We start from the raw sequence: 16828 nt of genomic DNA, 5'->3' as shown, positions 1-16828 counted from the left end.
ACCTTACCTGTTTTTCAGAAAAAGAAAATTGATGGACATGATATTACTATTTCTCTTCTAGGCATTCAGTGAAATTCAGGGGCTAACAGATCAGGCAGACAAGTTGATAGGACAGAAGAATCTCCTGACTCGCAAACGGAATATTTTGATACGGAAAGTATCTTCACTTTCAGGTGAGATAATGGTGAATGATCTCTGGTAAAGGCCATAAATACAGCTTTAGTAAGGAAAATACTTAGTAGATCTTTCAAATACTACTTCATTTGAGTCTTGGTTCCCAGAATTACCATCAGAATTGTCTTTTGACTGGGTGGGACATTTTTTTTTTCCGATTATAATCACTCTTGACTGCCATAGTTTTGGGGGATATAGTTAAATCAACTGGACTCTATTTCTCATTATTATGTGGGGTCTTTTTTTTTTTTTTTTTTTAAACTTTACAATATTGTATTAGTTTTGCCAAATATCGAAATGAATCCGCCACAGGTATACCTGCGTTCCCCATCCTGAACCCTCCTCCCTCCTCCCTCCCCTCCCTCCCTCTGGGTCGTCCCAATGCACCAGCCCCAAGCATCCAGTACCATGCATTGAACCTGGACTGGCGACTCGTTTCATACATGATATTATACGTTTCAGTGCTATTCTCCCAAATCTCCCCACCCTCTCCCTCTCCCACAGAGTCCATAAGACTGATCTATACATCGGTGTCTCTTTTGCTGTCTTGTACACAGGGTTATTGTTACCATCTTTCTAAATTCCATATATATGCGTTAGTATACTGTATTGGTGTTTTTCTTTCTGGCTTACTTCACTCTGTATAATAGGTTCCGGTTTCATCCATCTCATTAGAACTGATTCAAATGTATTCTTTTTAATGGCTGAGTAATACTGCATTGTGTATGTGTACCACAGCTTTCTTATCCATTCATCTGCTGATGGGGTCTTATAGAGAGTGACAGTTTATTCCCTCTCAACCTGTAGGTAAGACAGAAGAAGTGGTCCTGAAGAAGCTAGAGTATATTTATGCAAAACAACAAGCAGTAGAGGCACAAAAGAGAAAAAAGAAGATGGGATCAGATGAGTTTGACGTGTCTCCCAGAACTAGCAAACAGCAGGAAGGAGCTTCTGCATCATCTGTAGATCTCGGACAGATGTTTATAAATAACAGAAAGGGGAAGCCTTTGATTCTTTCCAGAAAAAAAGACCAGGCCACAGGTAGGAGGGACATTTCTTTGCTTTCCTTGATACAGATGAACATTTAGTTTAGTTTAAAGAACTGAACATCTAATCTTGGCCATAATTTTAGTTTTAATTAGATGAAAGATGAGTTGTATTAAAAGCAGAATATTAACTACATTGTATTTCATTTTCTAGCTTTACACACTCAAGCAAATCCTAATAAGTTATCCATCATGGTAATATATAAGACTAATTTCTGGTAGGAGTTTATTTTTGTTAACCAGGCTCTTTTTAATCAGATTGCAGTCTGTCAATGAATTGCTATACAGGAACAAAGTAAATTGGTTTTGATTTCTTACTCTGTCCTATATGATTTTGAAGGTGAGGCTATGTTGACTTTACATTACTTGTTTATATCCTCTGAAAATGGTATATCCTTTTCTACTCTTTTACTCTTTGGATAGCCAAGTGTAGGAACCAAGGAAATCTGGTTTGTTATATCAGCTAAGAAGGTGGAGATGGATACTAAAATATGAGTTAGTTTTCACATTGCACATTCAAGTGATGTTATTGGTACATAAGTAAGGACTTTAGTGACCATTTAGTCCAGTCACCCTGTTTTACAGATGGAAAAACTGAGGTCTAAAAACTTGCAGTAGTTTCTTAGAGGTTTATAGGAAAGCAAACCTAGGGATAAAATAGTGTGTACCTTCATCCTGCTTCACCAGCAAGACCATCAGAAGCATTCCGTTGAAAAAGTGGTTCCGTAGCTCTGTTCCTCAGCAAAAATAAAATTCTGTCCCTTAAGAGAATCAGTGGATAGGTAACCATTACTGAAAAAGCATTCAAAAAGTAAATTGCAAGTTGAGGTTCCCCAACAAATTTGAAATGTCTTGCTTTTTAAGTCAGAGTGTGGTTTTAGGCATGTCTCCTACAATTGCTAGGCTGTACACTAGCATTAATTGAAGGTCTTTTATCCTTAACTAATTTCTGATCTTCTTTACAGAAAATACCTCACCCTCTAATACTCCACACACCTCTGCCAACATTGTGATGACTCCACAAGGGCAATTGCTTACCTTGAAAGGTCCCCTATTCTCAGGACCAGTGGTTACTGTTTCTCCTGCTCTCTTAGAAGGAGATCTGAAACCTCAAGTTGCCAGTAGTGCTGTGGCTCAATCAGGTATTGTCTTAAGTGTTGTCTTCAATGGGTGGTGTAAGAGTTATCTCTGGTATCTCAAAGTGATAGAGAAAGCCTAAGCCTTTGAATGTGTTCTATAGTAATAAAGAGCTGTTGTATTCAAGTCTGTATGAGAGGGTTCTCTCTTTAGAACGTTTGGCTCTATCTGTGGTATTGATTGGTCTTTTTTTTACCTGGGGATGGGAACTATTTTGTGATCTCTCCTAATTTCTAATTGTGTGCTAAGTTGCTTCAGTTGTGTCCAACTCTTTGTGACCCTATGAACTGTAGCTCCTCTGTCCATGGGATTCTCCAGGCAAGAATACTGAAGTGGGTTGCCATGCCCTCCTCCAGGGGATCTTTCCGACCCAGGGATCAAATCCTCCTCTCCTGTGTCTCCTGCATTGGCAGGAGGGTTCTTCACCCCTAGCGCCACCTGGGAAGCCCAATTTCTAATTAGGGAAAGAATTTAAAAGATGTGAAAGTAAAAGGAATGTGAGGAGTCATTATTATAGTTTTGGTGTTGATAAATATGTGTCAGTTTTGTGTTGTACTCAAAGATGGTACACTCCTACATTACCAACCTGATAAAGTTGGAGCACTCTCTCTTTTGGCAGTGAGGAGTTGAGTTGAAAAGGAAATTTTACTTTGATCATTTAGGTTTTACAAACCTAAATTTCTGTTAAGGTAAAAGGATATCCTTACCAATACTAATACTGCTAAACCCAGTCTGGAGGAGTCATCTTCCTAGAGTGCTGCCTTTAGGGCTTCATTTTTCTGTCAGAGTAGCAGTTATTGGGTGGACAGAATCAAGATGTGTGTCTGCCTCAGGATAAAAAAATAAACTTGGGGAGCATTTATATTAAAAAATTAAATAGAACTTTTATTAATGATGGAATATCAGTGTGTCTTTTGGTTAAATTTTACCTATTTTCTTGTTAGGCTAACTATGTAATTTGAAAAACTAGCATTTCCTTTCATCTTCCTGCTAAAAGTAGATGGTGAAAATTTAACTCCTTTGAGATGGTTATTGGGTATGAATGGGAGCGAGTGCTTACCACTATAGATAAATGAGTTTTTTTTTTTTTTCCCTAGAAAATGACGACTTATTTATGATGCCAAGAATTGTTAATGTGACATCATTGGCAACAGAGGGAGGTTTGGTAGATATGAGTGGCAGCAAATACCCCCATGAAGTTCCTGATGGCAAGCCACCTGACCACCTGAAAAACACTGTCAGGAGTGAGGATAACTCCTGTGAAGATTTGGGTAGAATCTCTTCCAGAGGCAACCATAGAGATGTCAGAATGACACTGGGTACAGCACAGGTTTATCTGTCACATAAAGATTCTGGTTTTCCACAAATAGTTGATGTTTCCAGTATGCAAGAAGCACAAGAATTCTTACCCAAAAAGATTTCTGGTGATACCAGAGGGAGTCAGCATAAATGGAAAGAGAGTGAATCAAGACGGGAGAGACTGAAGACAAAGGAGTCTCCATTTCATAAATTAAAGATGAAAGATCTCAAAGACTCAAGCATAGAGATGGAATTGAGAAAGGTAGCATCAGCTATAGAGGAAGCAGCATTGGATCCCAGTGAACTGCTAACTAGTATGGAAGATGAGGATGATACTGATGAGACACTGACATCTCTGCTCAATGAGATTGCCTTTCTTAATCAGCAGTTAAATGATGACTCTGTTAGCCTGGCTGAACTGCCTAGCTCTCTGGATACAGAGTTCCCAGGGGATGCTCGCCGGGCTTTCATCAGTAAGCTTCCTCCTGGGAACAGAGCGACTTTCCAGGTTGGCCACTTGGAAACTGGTTTGAAGGAATTGCCTGATGTGCAAGGGGAGAGTGACTCTGTCAGCCCCCTCCTCTTGCACTTGGAAGATGATGACTTTTCTGAGAATGAAAAACAACTTGCAGAACCAGCCTCTGAACCAGATGTACTTAAGATTGTCATTGACTCTGAGATAAAGGATCCCCTCGTTTCCCAGAGGAAAGCGGGGGATGAAGGAAAGAGTGCTTCTGGCGTCCCTGCCGAGCCTGAAAGTGTGTCCTCACCCCCTGTCCTACACATGAAGGGTGGCCTAGAGAACAGCAGCACAGACACCTTGTGGAGGCCCATGCCAAAGTTGGCACCTCTAGGTTTAAAAGTAGCTAATCCTTCCAGTGATACAGAGGGTCAGAGTCTCAAGGTGATGCCTTGTTTGGCACCTGTAGCTGCCAAAGTTGGGTCAGTTGGACACAAAATGAACTTAACAGGGAATGATCAGGAATGCCGGGAGAGCAAGGTGATGCCTACATTGGCACCTGTTGTGGCCAAACTGGGCAACACTGGGGCCTCGCCAAGTTCTGCAGGGAAATGAACTTAGTTGTTCTCAGGCAGAAGCCAGGCTGTGAGGGGGAGCCTCCTTTCTCTGCAGGCACCTGTTTGTGTCATGGAACTGTGATCCTTGACTTTGAAATGTGGTGAATGATGGTAGAGAAAGGGGGTAGGGTGCTGACCTCCGTATAAGAAATTAACTACTATGAAATTCTGATCATGTTAAAATGTGTTACCTCACTTGTGGTGCTGGGTCTCCTCATCCTCTCGAAGAAGATGCGATCCATTACTGAACACGAGGTGCCCCTCTTACCCAAGGAATTTGTAACAAGACTAGGTCCATAGTGGTTCCTAGTTCTTCCCTCCCAGAGTAAAAGCTGCTTGAGACTTAGGAGTTGCTGTGGACTGAACCTTAGCTGATAGCTGTTGTTTTAAGTCTGAAGTCCAAGGAATGTGATGCACTTGTGCAAAGGGATCCAGAAGAGGTAGCTTTTAGTTGGTGTTTCAGAATAGGGGGAGAGAGGATGGGTACCATGGAATACCAAAGTGAAGGACTTAGTATCATTCAACAAAATTTTCTCTTCTTTCATATCCTAAGTAGCTTCCATTCCCTCACCTTTTCAATCAGAATTATAAATCTAAGCCTTCTGGTAAAGTAGGAATGCTTTTAAAAAAGCTTTTATTACTAAGGTAATAATTTTGAGATTTAAAAATTAACTAGTTCTCCCTTACTGTGTTTGGGTGTTGAGAAGACCATTTCACGGTACCAAGGATTTCTACCTTGAATATGTTTTTTGGAGGTAGACATACAGGGAGCCCTTCCCCTTTTCACAAATCACATCACTCAAAAGACATGTAAAATGATAAGCATTCCCTCCCCGTACCAGAGACAGTGGCCAAAAAAAACAAAACAAAACAAACTGTGGGGCTGGGTATTTCACAAGTCAAACCAGCCTCCTGGTGCTTGGAGGTTTCATTCACTGTTACCTGCACAGGATGTAAAGAAAAGAAAAGTCACAGTAGGCACTCTTTACCAGGGAAATAAGGCAGTATTTGAATCACAAGATATATTTTTTATTATCTGCTACCATGGATTCAATGATCTGTAGAGCTTTTTCACTCATTAGCTGTCAGGGTATGAAGGTCTGACAGCCTGTAAAGATAAAAAGATATTTATATTTTTGTATAGTTGTTTTCATAGATTTCTCAAAGGCTGAAGTTTTCAACCTAGAAGATGAGATTTGTATTGAGTATAGAAATGATGTTTCCTATCTAGTTTGTAAATAATCATGGTGCACTTGAGGGGTCTCTTGGAAACTCCTGGGGGCAAGAATCACTATTCTGAAAATGTATAGACTGGGATTTAGCTGCTGCATTTTGCCTTTCTTAAATAATTATATTTTGGAATGTAACCCCTGTTCTGTCTTCATTGACAGGATTTGCTTGTGTTGTGAAACAATAACACAAGAGCTTCCAGTGCCTGGGCTGTGCCTAGGCAGTGCTGTTTCTTCTACATCCCCTGCCTTCTTTATCCCAAACCCCACTCAGCATTTCTTCAGAACTAGGTTGTGAAACCAACTTTGGAATGGTCCTAGCCAGTGAATTATTACCTCCGTGGTTGGTTCCCTTTCTAGTAACTCTGGTAATAAACAGATTGAAAAGGGTGGGAAAGTTTCCTCTGCGAATTGCACCGGGAACACATTCTTTGTTGTTTTTTTTATGCTTCTTGCCTTTCTTGACCTCCTCCTCAGCCTCCAGCCTTCCCACCTCTAAAGGTTACTGAAGGAGCTTCAAGTAGGTGATGAGTGCCCCTCAGCTTCTCATTATCCCTCCCACTTCTCTTTACCCAGGAGATTTCATTCAATGCCTTAGCCAAGGAATCCAGCACCTGTCTTCCCTGCTAATAACTGTCCTTGGAGATGCTAGTAGTTTAATCCAGGTATAGCAGTTTCCCATTATTTCTTTGCTTGTCTTGTCTTCGTGTTCCCTCCTGACTTTCCAAGGCTCTTAAAGCTTTTGAGGGTCAGCCAAGGAGCAGGCAAGTGAGCGAGTAATCCTCAGGAAAAGAAGGACCATTCTGCTTCTGAACACTGTTCCCTTTTTTAGAAGAAAATAGACAAATAGGTAGTATTCATTTCTTGATGGGAAGATATTTGACTGTTTATGGAAGATTCCAGAGATAGAAATGAGAGATGATCCAGTGTGTTCAAGGAAGGCTGCAGATGTCATTATAAACACCCCCACCCTGCCCCATAATGGTGTTTGCAAGACCTCTTAGAACTAGGGAGTTGTTAGGGCTAATGTGAGGAGGGCTCAGTCTTAAGAACAATCCTACAGTCTTGATAGAAAACTAAAAATCTCCAAAAACTCCAACCCTTTAAACCTTACCCCAGGAGAAACTGATCTATGAAAATTCATGTGTGACTATGAAAGATGTAGTTGAGTGAGGAGTTGAGGAATTGGGAGGATAGTGAGCTCTCACCCTAACTATAAGAAGCATGATCTCAGTAGACCAATAATTCGCCTTTTTATACATCTGTAAATAAATGGAATGTTTTTAAGAATATAATTATGTCAGATTTAGCTTTTTCTTTTATATATTAAATATATATCTTTCTTTTTCTGCTTTTGAAAAATGACTATTTTTTTAGAACCTAAGAACAGAAGAAGTTTGGTCAGTGGGAGAATGTATAAACTTGAAATAAATCAGTTACAATAATTAAAGCAGGACTTGGTGTTGCTAGGTTTGTGCTGAGTTGTAATAGAGAATTCTGATGCTCTGAGACATCTGGGATGGTCACTGAAGGAGTTTAATCATAGAAATTCCTTACTATGTTCAAAGTTTCTGACATGCCATTTGGGGGAGGTTTTTTGTATTCTATCTTTGCAGCATGTTTTACATGGAGAATTTGAAATTTCATACAACTTGATGGCAAGTATTTGTCTCAAGAAGTCATTCTACAGTGAAGAATGGCTAGCCTCCTAGTACCAGTGTGTGCAGGGTGTAACATACCTGTTACCCATAGTCTTAGTGGCTAAGGACAGTAGATGTTCTTAAAGCAAGCTATAGGTTAACTAGTGTCACAGTTTACAAAGAATTTTTATTAAAGGAGTCCTTTAGACATTAAACTACTCTAAGGTCACTAACAGATCAAGTCCAGTTATATAAACTTCATACATATCACTGTGTGTAATGTTTTTTCCCCAGAATTATGATGAGATACTAAACAACAGGCCTTTCTATAACAAGTTTGAAACTGTTTTGAACACAGAAGAAAGGCAGACAATCCATATATTATTTGGAGCAGGGTTTAGTAATATAGATAGTTTTTTCCCCCTGATTATACTAGTTGAGATATTGGAATGATATCAGGTGAATTGAGAGGTAAATGCACTTTGAAGATAGTCTGAAAAATGATGACCCTTATTCCTCACATTCAGATTAAAACAAAACAAAAAACAATGCACAGAGGCACAAAGTAGGCACATTTTCAGATACTTTTGTAGAGAATGATTGATAACCAAGAATCAGAATAGATTTATTGCACAGAATTGTTGATTTTTAAGAAAATATAAGGGCATCAGTACTTCATGTTGTGTTAGCGCTAATGAAATTTTCCATGAACATGAATTGCTGGATGCAGGGGAAATTAAAGCTGAGGTATATAGACTTACTGCCATTTGGAGAAAAAGTAAAATGCTTTTTTGAAATTAAGTTAGAGGGAAATAATTTGATATATACAACTTTTGAACTGAGGCATAATTGTAGCATTTTGTAGCATATGACTGAACTGCTCTACAAAGATATGCTAAGTGCTGATTAATAGGAATGGAAGTGTGTGGAGGGTGAGAAGGCTAAACCATGGGATGAGTTGAAATTTTGAGACAAATCTAAACTCTACTAAATTCTGTCATTGTAAACTATGCTGTTAGATTTTGTTAAATAAGAAAGCAGTCTTGGAAGCATTGTTTTCAGATCCATCCTGTTTCCAACTGCAAACATTGGTCTCAGCTGTCCCCCAGTGCCTTGCATGTAAAGGTGCTCAATAAATATTTGAATTGATGAGCAACTGTTTAGCCTGTTAGTTTTCTAGGATCTTATAATTGCACCTATTTGTATATTAAGCCTAGGGTAAATTTAAAAATCTGATCTAATTATGGTCGTGAAAACAGACAATTGTATACACCTTTCCTAGACATGTGGAATTTTAGAATCTGACAACCATGTATACATATTGAGGACATAGACAAGTGAATAAAACATGAAATAGCATATGAACAATGAAATATATGTGTAAGGGTCAGCTGCATTTTGGAGGGTGGGATAGCAATTATTTGAAGAAAAGGGAATAATGAGTTTATTCACTTTGGACCTGGGATGATGATTTTTCTGAGCCTACAAGCCTATTTCCCAAATTGGTACTTAAAAGTCTACACGGTACATATCCTAGATAGTAAGGTAGGACTCAGTTGTGAAGAATTAAAAATACGTGATGTTGATCCTAGACTGGAAGTATCCAGATTCTAGACTTAAGTCTCTTCATTACACTGTTCTCAGTTGTTTTTTGCCAGATCATCTTAGACAATGAAAGCAGGAGCATGTATTGTTTCTGTAACTTAAGCTTCAGATGGGAGTAATTTGGGGAACATTTTTCTGAAGAGGATAAACCAAATAGCTTTTGATAGGAAATGACCAATGACTTTCCTGGCCATGAGTGGTTAGGTAAGTGAGAAATGATCCAGATAGAATTAGGGACAGCTCTAATGGGTGGAGGTGAGATTTGCTCGGGAATGCAGCACACAAGTAAGGACACCAGGTGGCACCCTTTATCAGCAGTGCTTCATTGATCCTCCACGCCCCCCTGCCTGCCGCCATGGAGGCAAAATCAGACTAGCAAGGAGTGAAAGGAACCAGCCCCCAGTTTCATAGTTATGGCTAATGACCTTGACCACCTCCTCCAAATTTGAAAATACCATTTTATATTTCATTACCTCTGCAATGCATGGTTGAAAGGAAGGAAAGGTCATTCCTCTGGTAGCTATTGCCAGTTGGTTTTCCAAGAGGTGACTTCCCTGATCTTTGCTTCTGGTAGCTATTGCCAGCTGGTCTTCCAAGAAGTGACGTTTATGTCAACTTGTTAGCTTTACAGTTCTCACACAAGTATATACCTGTTCTGTCACTTGGCAGTACAAGAGCCACTCACAGCAGTAAGTAGGTTTAAGAGTTTTTCCCTCTTGCTAACATGTCATCTCCCCCAGGGTTCCCCTTAAGTATCTGGATCAGATGGGAGACGTATCAGTGTACTCTTTCTCTGGAGCCCAACTGTTGGAATAGGTTAAGCTTTTTGTAAGGTAATTTCTCTAGCAACTAGGCAGAAAGGCACCTAGAAAACAAACTTACGTTGAAACACGTATTAAATAATAGGCAAAGGTGTTTCTGTGCACATTCTGCCATCCCCCCAACTTCTCTCCCCACCCGTTGAGCTAGAAAAACTTTTACTATTGAATCTGGTGCCAACAAGCTTGGCAGTGAAATCGCCAAAGTAACTGTATCAAGGAAAAGGGTTCGTGAGTGAGTTTTGACAGGAACATGGAAAATGGCTGGAGCAACTGGTTAACTGGATGAGAACGAGATGGAACATTGGAGGCTAAAGAAAACATGAAACAAATACGTCCCATCGGCACATTGACCCGATCGCACCCTTCCCGCCTAAAGCTCTCTCCTAGGCTATCAGCTTCTTCCGCCTTCTTCCACCGCGGCCAATCAGGTTGCTTAGTTCAATACACTCCGTAGCGATCGACTTATGAAGAATTATTTCCATGTAGGTCAACTCGCCCGGCAAGCGGCGAGCAGAAATTATTCTAGCCACTTTAAATCCCGGCGCTTGGAAGCAGACTTTATGGCTGTATCCAGTCCTATAATTCTCAGCTAGGAGTTTCAGCTCGGTCCCTCGGGCCTATTAAAAGCCAACCATAGTGCCGCTGGGGGCGTGGTTACCGTCCTGTTAGGGTTCTGGGAAGTGCGCTTCTCTGGGGGACCAGGCCTGATAATACCATAAAAGGCTTGGTTTTCTCAGTTCTGAAGCCGTGTTCTGACGACCTCCCTCTAGGATCCGTAGTCGCGACTGCATTGTGCGGAATCCGTGGATCCTGAGTGCCCAGTCCTCGCTTCCTAGGCCCTTTCCTGGGCCCCGCCCCATAAGCCGTACTCGTCCACTCTGGGAACGCCCCCGTGCGTAGAGGCCGCGCCCCCTCGCCTCCGCTCCTCCTATCCAGCCGGTGGCTGAGCCCAGACGGTAGTTCGCGTTTTGAGCCGCTCGTGCCACCATAGCTGCTTCTGCCGCTGCCGCAGCGGAGCTGAAATCGCTGAGCGCGATGCCTGAGGGCGCTGCGAGCCGGGCGGCCCTCGCGCCCGGGGGCTGGTGAGGCTGGGCCCGAGCGGGGGCGCTGGCGAGTAGCAGGGGCTTCTGAGGGACCGAAAAGCGAAGGATCTAGGGCTCCCGTGGCGGCCTGAGAGCGAGCTCGGGAGGGTCGTGGGTGGGGGAGGGAGGCCCCCGTGGCAGAACGGGTTGCAGGGCCAAGACGAGCCCTGCCGGGCTGGGTGTCCCCGCGGCCGCCGGCGCAGGTGCTCACGACCGCTGCGGGGCTCCTTGGTAGCCTCGGTGTCCTCCTCCTTTAGACGCTGCTGTTGCCATGAAAACAATTGGGAGTTAACGGGAATCGGACCAGTCACTAGCCCTTCTAGGGCCCATCTTATCCTTTCAGTTGAACGCCTCTGGCAGGTGTGGGCCTGGCATTTCTTCGCAGCTCAGGCTTTTTAACGCCCCCTTTCCCTGAGTCTGTCCTTAAGGCGTTTTAAGAAACCGCGCAGGGCTTGAAGGTGGGAATGAGGCTAAGGGAGAGGGCAGTTACCTAGAGATAAGAGCTGCAGGCACAGCTTAGGCAGAAGGTAAGGTGGCCTCTACCATCTCAGGTCAGTGAGAGGGCATACTGGAAGGGCCTGTGGAGTGGGAAAGCATTGCCGCTGTTGAGGCAAGTCCCAGGATTGGGCCAGGAGCTGTCCCCGGGGCTCCCCATCATGATGGCTGTGGAGGGGTCAACCATTACCAGCCGGATCAAGAACCTTCTGCGATCCCCGTCCATCAAATTACGCAGGAGTAAGGCAGGAAACCGGCGAGAAGACCTCAGCTCCAAGGTGAGTCCTAGTATTGGGAGCCAACCCTTCCCATCCCTCCTCTCCCCTCCCCTTGTCTGCTCCACGTACATCTTTTACCTTACTCTTTCTGGGGAAAGAGGAGAACTAGAAGCTCATGGTAGCTCTAAAGGACCATCTCTGCCGCTCAAGAAAGCAATTATTTAGTTATAAGGTAAAGGGAAAAGAGCCTCATGGGTGAGCATGCTGAGATTCATCCGCGAAGAGCACGAGGAAGGCAACATGAGGGTTCAATTGTGGCCTCACTACAAACTAAGTCTATGCTTGGGGAAGCCAGTTGATATGCTGACTCAGTTTTCCTTCTTGGAAGAAGGTAGTGAGACCATGTATCCTGTGAAGGGCTGAGCTACCACAAGTGTTAAGTGTCACAGCTGGGTTTCTGTAAGACAGTGGTAGCAGAAATGTGCTAAAACACCTTGTCAGAGGAATTGGCTTGGTAAATGCTCTTCCTTGGGGTCAAAACAAATTTACTTGTCTATGCAAGAGACCTGAATTAATTTAACTGGAGTTTCTTGGCTTTTTAGAAAAGGTAACATGCAAGGGGCCAAGTATCTGCCAGCCATGCAAATTCTGGTTTGCCCCTGGACATTGCTCATCTCATTCACTATATCCCACCCTGCTGCAGAAGTTCTCCAGGAACCAAGTCCCCTTCCATCCCCTCACTTGTCTGAGTGGTGGTGTTTATGCTTTCTTCAACTTCTAGAGCCCCACAAGTTTGGGAATACAAAAGCCGACTAAATTTATTTAATCCCTGAGGGAAAGTGGGGCCTTGTTCCCACAGGATCAGATTAGACTTTTGTGTCATATTAGCAGCCTGTAAACAGTGGCCTTGTGTGGTGCAGGATTGCTACAGGGAGAGGCGTTTGAGACAGCAGCATTTTATTGCCTTGCCTGCATCTCTTCAGAGATGAGTAAACCCAGTGAGGAATGATTTGGAATGCTAATATACAGCATGGCAGAGTTCTGGGAGGACTTAACTCAGATCCCTGTCCCTTAGTGGAAGCTTACTTGGCTTTGGTCACAAATGACCCCCTTTCCTGTATATTCTTTCAGCAGGAATCATATTTGGCCACAAGGTTCCATGGCTGTGGAGAGAGTGACTTTTCCAGGGGCCCTCATTGATCACTGTTCATAATCTCCAAAGGCAGGAGAATGAGCCTGAAACATAGACAACTGTCTTGGATTTGGCTCTGTTCACTTGTTTGTTGTGTTGGATCATTCTTGGTGTTGGAGGCTCTCGTATTCCTGGCTGGTTACTTGGCAATGACCGGCACTGTTAGAGCCATCTTCTTGTATTTTTGGCCTCTTTTTCTGACCCAGAATGATACACGTAATAGAAATGTATGGTGGGATTTTAGTCTTCAGTATTAGTACTTATTGTAATTTTGGTCTGGAATCCAGAAGGTATGGTCACCATTCTTTAAAATTTACTATGTCATTAATCATTAATACATTCAACAAACGTTTATTAAGTGCCAATGATGTGTAGAATCAGTGATGAATAAAACATTATCCTTGCCATCAAAGAGCTTGTGGCTAGTCAGACATGTAAACAAATAATTACAACATGATGTGGCAAATGCTGTCCTGGAAGTATGTATAAAGGTGTTGATGGCAGTACAGGGGAGGGAACCTAAATCAGCTTAGGGGGATTAGGAAAAAACTTTCACCGAGGAAGGGATGCTTGAACAAGAGAAGAGGAGAAGCTCTCCAGGAAAACAGTGAAAACTGGAATCTTTGGCATCACCATTAAACGTCCCCGCTTCACATAGGAATTCAGTGCTTCAAACTGCTTTAAATGGCTTTGTTTGTCCTAGAGCTGTGAATGAAGGAAATACTTAGCTGAAGTTGAATGACCCTTGAATAGTCTGACTGAGCTTGAGTGCCGGTGCATATCTTTAGCACCCAAAACTAGTAGCTGCCTTTGCGTGCCTCAGACCTTGCCTCTTGGAGATGCCCGACTCCCGGCACTCTTTATTGAAGACTACCCGAGATGATTCTAAAAGCCTGCCTTATGGTAACCAACGTAAGACCTGGTGTATAAGGCTTCATGTGCTGCTCTAATATATGGTAGCTGTGGTAACAGTCATAGAGCTTGTGATTCATGGATAACTAACTCTGAAGCAAAATTTGAAGACCAAAAGACATACGTATTTTGTGGCGGTTGGGGGCAAAGAAGGAAGTGACAGAGGGCCTTTATGCAGCTCTTACCTCATATGGCCTGTTGCTTTGAATCATAACTGTTCCTTCTATCTAAAGTAGCCTTTTCACCAAATTCTCCACTTATTTTTAGATCCAACTCTATATTTACTGGAGCCACGGGGCCTTCTCAGACTAGCCCTACCACCTTGGAACCAGTCTCTAATTGTTCTTTATGTATGTCTTCATTTCTTAAGGTCAGGGCCATGTTCTTTATTTCCTTTACATCACCAGGCTTCATACAGTGTAAGGAATGGTCTAAATACTAAATGAATAAATGGATGAGAAAAATTAAAAGATGTCAAATATAGTGAAGGTAAATTCCAGAAGAAGAGCAAATGTTCAGGAGGAATTTGTGACTTCTTTAGAAATCAAAATTAGAAATAATAAAATGTTGAAAAGAAATTTAAAAAAGAAATAGAGACACATCCTATTTAAGTGTGAAGGGCATTAGAGAGAAAGAGAAGTATATATATCCAGAAAGTAGTGCTCATTAAAAGCTTTTTAATTCAGAAGAGACCTAGTTAAAAATATGGTTAAAATATGGTTAAAAGCCAAAGTGAGAGCCAGTAGAGATGGGGATTTAAGTTATTAGAGAGAGTAGGTGAGAGCTGGGATTTCTATTATATTTTCTCTAAGGGAAGGAAAGAAGTCTCTGCAGTGTAACAGAATTAGAGAAGAGTAATTTGAGGTTTTATGCCAGATCTGCTGAGTCTTGACAAAGTGGAACTCAAGGTTATCAGCTGTAAACACCCTGCAACTTCAAATCCTGTGCAATTTTTCAATTCTTTCTCTCATTTTGGTTGAACTGTGGTTTTCCTTAAGAAGCAAATGTATGTGCTCTTGGTGGCTAAACCTCCCCCTCTTTTCTTAAACTTTCTGAAAGATTTTTATGTGGAAGGAGCTGAGTTGTTTTTCATTTTAACAAAGGACAGAAATGGACTGGAGCCAAGCAAGCAAGATTTAAGTTAGGGATACAAAAGCATTGCTTGTCCTGGAGGGTTGTTAGATTTTGAAGTGAGTAAGGGAGGTTTTGAAATCATCTTCCTTATTAATAGGCATTAGTCCAACCTGCATTATATATTAATATATTATCCCTTTGAAAACAGTGGGCAGCAAAGTAACTGCAGCTTTCTTCTGGTTCTCAGTTTTTATAAGTCTAATTTACTCTCCGTCCCCCCCACCCCCATTTCTTTCCCCAATGTTTCTCCTGCCTGACTGTATGGTGGTGCTTTGAGCCTTTTAATATGTGGCAATGAGAAAAATTTGTGTAGGTGAGTTTCATAGAGAAGAAAAAACTGGCAGTAATCTAATTTCACCTTTTGCTTAGTGTTTGAACCCAGATATTAGTATTGTGACTCTATACTCTGCTGATTTGGTAGAGGGGGATCATATTCATTTTCAAAGCATTTATACATCACTGGATTTAGCTTCATGGTGCTCAACTTGGGGGAATGGTCAGGAGAGCTTTAAGACATCAGAATACCTGTGCAGCTTCTAAAAAGTACCCTTTCCTATGCCCCATCCTGTCTATATGGAATCAGAACCTCAGGGGGTAGAGTTTGTTGTTTGTGTATCTATTAAGTTCCACCAGCTGCCCACTGCTGGGTTATGAACCCCTTGGCTTACATGCTAGGTAGGACTCTGACATCTGTTGACTTCATACCCAAGTCCTCATTGAGGGTTCTTGGGAATGTATGAAGCTATCTCAGTAACTATATGCTTCTCCTTGTGTCTTCACAAATCTCCACAGTGTCTTCTGGACTAATTGTTCTGAAACTGCTATATCAGGGATAGATCTGAGAGAAGTGCCCTGTTGTAGGGTCATTTGTAAGGAGCTGATCACTGACTTAACTACAGATGGGCAGGAATTTCCCTTGGGGGCAGAAATAGGAAACTTTATGACAATCCCTGGGTCCTGGCCAGGTTTTTTTTGGTACCATTCCATTACCCACTCCCCTTGGGACTCATAGCAACCCGGAGTTTTTCATGTTTAATACACACTCTCTGGGTTCCCTGCCTAGAATAGATGACCGAGAGGAGAGGCCTCTGTGCCAGCAGCCCTGCCCCTCACCTGTTTTTGTGAGTGAACTTGGGCAAGTTCTTGTTGCATTTTCTGCCTCCAGTATATTCTTCAGTTAAGTCTTGTGAAGTGCTGTGAGCTCCTCAGAACAGGTGGTGTACAGTGAAAAGAGTGAGGTGTCCTCCTGGTCGTGTTCCTTTGATCTCCATTTCCTTTTCCTTCCGGTGCCTGCAGCTGCCCTCAGCCTTCAAAGTAAGTCTCACTGGGGAGACAGAAATTCTTCTCTTCGCAATCAAGCACCCCTTGCTTTGCCGTCTAAAATAGCCCAGTCTCTTCGGGCTCTAAGTTGTCTTGCAGAGCCTCCCCTCATCTACTTGGCCTCCTGCCTTTCAGGGTCTAACAGCACTGCTACTTCTCGCATTTCTTTTCCCTCTCTCAGCTTGTGATTTAGGGCAAGTTTCCCCTGTTGGATCAGGTTGAATGACTGTCTTATTTCTTGCTGATATTTTTAGTATCTTTGGGGCCATTGGTGTTTCTCTTGACTTCCCTCCCTCTTCTCCTTGTTATCTGTGTGTTTTCATTTCTTGACTAATGAGAAAACATTCATATTTAGAAATGAGGCTTCAGCCTGAGCTCTGTACCCTCTCTATCAACCCCCTGAGTCTCAAGTTGGACTTGTGGCTGATATCACTGCCCCTTTGTTTG

At 42.3% G+C, this 16828-nt stretch overlaps 2 protein-coding genes across 15 annotated transcripts in view; both read left to right on the top strand.

The window, feature by feature from the left end:
* MGA (MAX dimerization protein MGA) overlaps nt 1–5714 on the top strand; it is a 145854-nt gene extending 140140 nt beyond the window's left edge. For all 12 annotated transcript variants that reach the window (XM_070378178.1, XM_070378176.1, XM_070378179.1 and 9 more), the window contains 4 exons: nt 62–173; nt 982–1215; nt 2186–2362; nt 3455–5714. In XM_070378178.1, the coding sequence (XP_070234279.1) occupies nt 62–173; nt 982–1215; nt 2186–2362; nt 3455–4731 (1800 nt within the window). In that variant the 3' untranslated portion in view covers nt 4732–5714. The remainder of the gene's footprint in view (nt 1–61; nt 174–981; nt 1216–2185; nt 2363–3454) is intronic.
* A 1747-nt stretch (nt 5715–7461) lies between these two features.
* MAPKBP1 (mitogen-activated protein kinase binding protein 1) overlaps nt 7462–16828 on the top strand; it is a 54967-nt gene continuing 45600 nt past the window's right edge. For all 3 annotated transcript variants that reach the window (XM_070378195.1, XM_014480887.2, XM_070378194.1), the window contains exons 1-2: nt 7462–11110; nt 11662–11883. In XM_070378195.1, the coding sequence (XP_070234296.1) occupies nt 11767–11883 (117 nt within the window). In that variant the 5' untranslated portion in view covers nt 7462–11110; nt 11662–11766. The remainder of the gene's footprint in view (nt 11111–11661; nt 11884–16828) is intronic.

Source organism: Bos mutus, chromosome 10, assembly GCF_027580195.1.
Source record: "Bos mutus isolate GX-2022 chromosome 10, NWIPB_WYAK_1.1, whole genome shotgun sequence".
In the NCBI taxonomy this organism is placed as follows: Eukaryota; Metazoa; Chordata; class Mammalia; order Artiodactyla; family Bovidae; genus Bos; species Bos mutus.
Note: the sequence above shows the minus strand (reverse complement) of the source record. Positions and strands in the feature narration are given on the sequence as shown.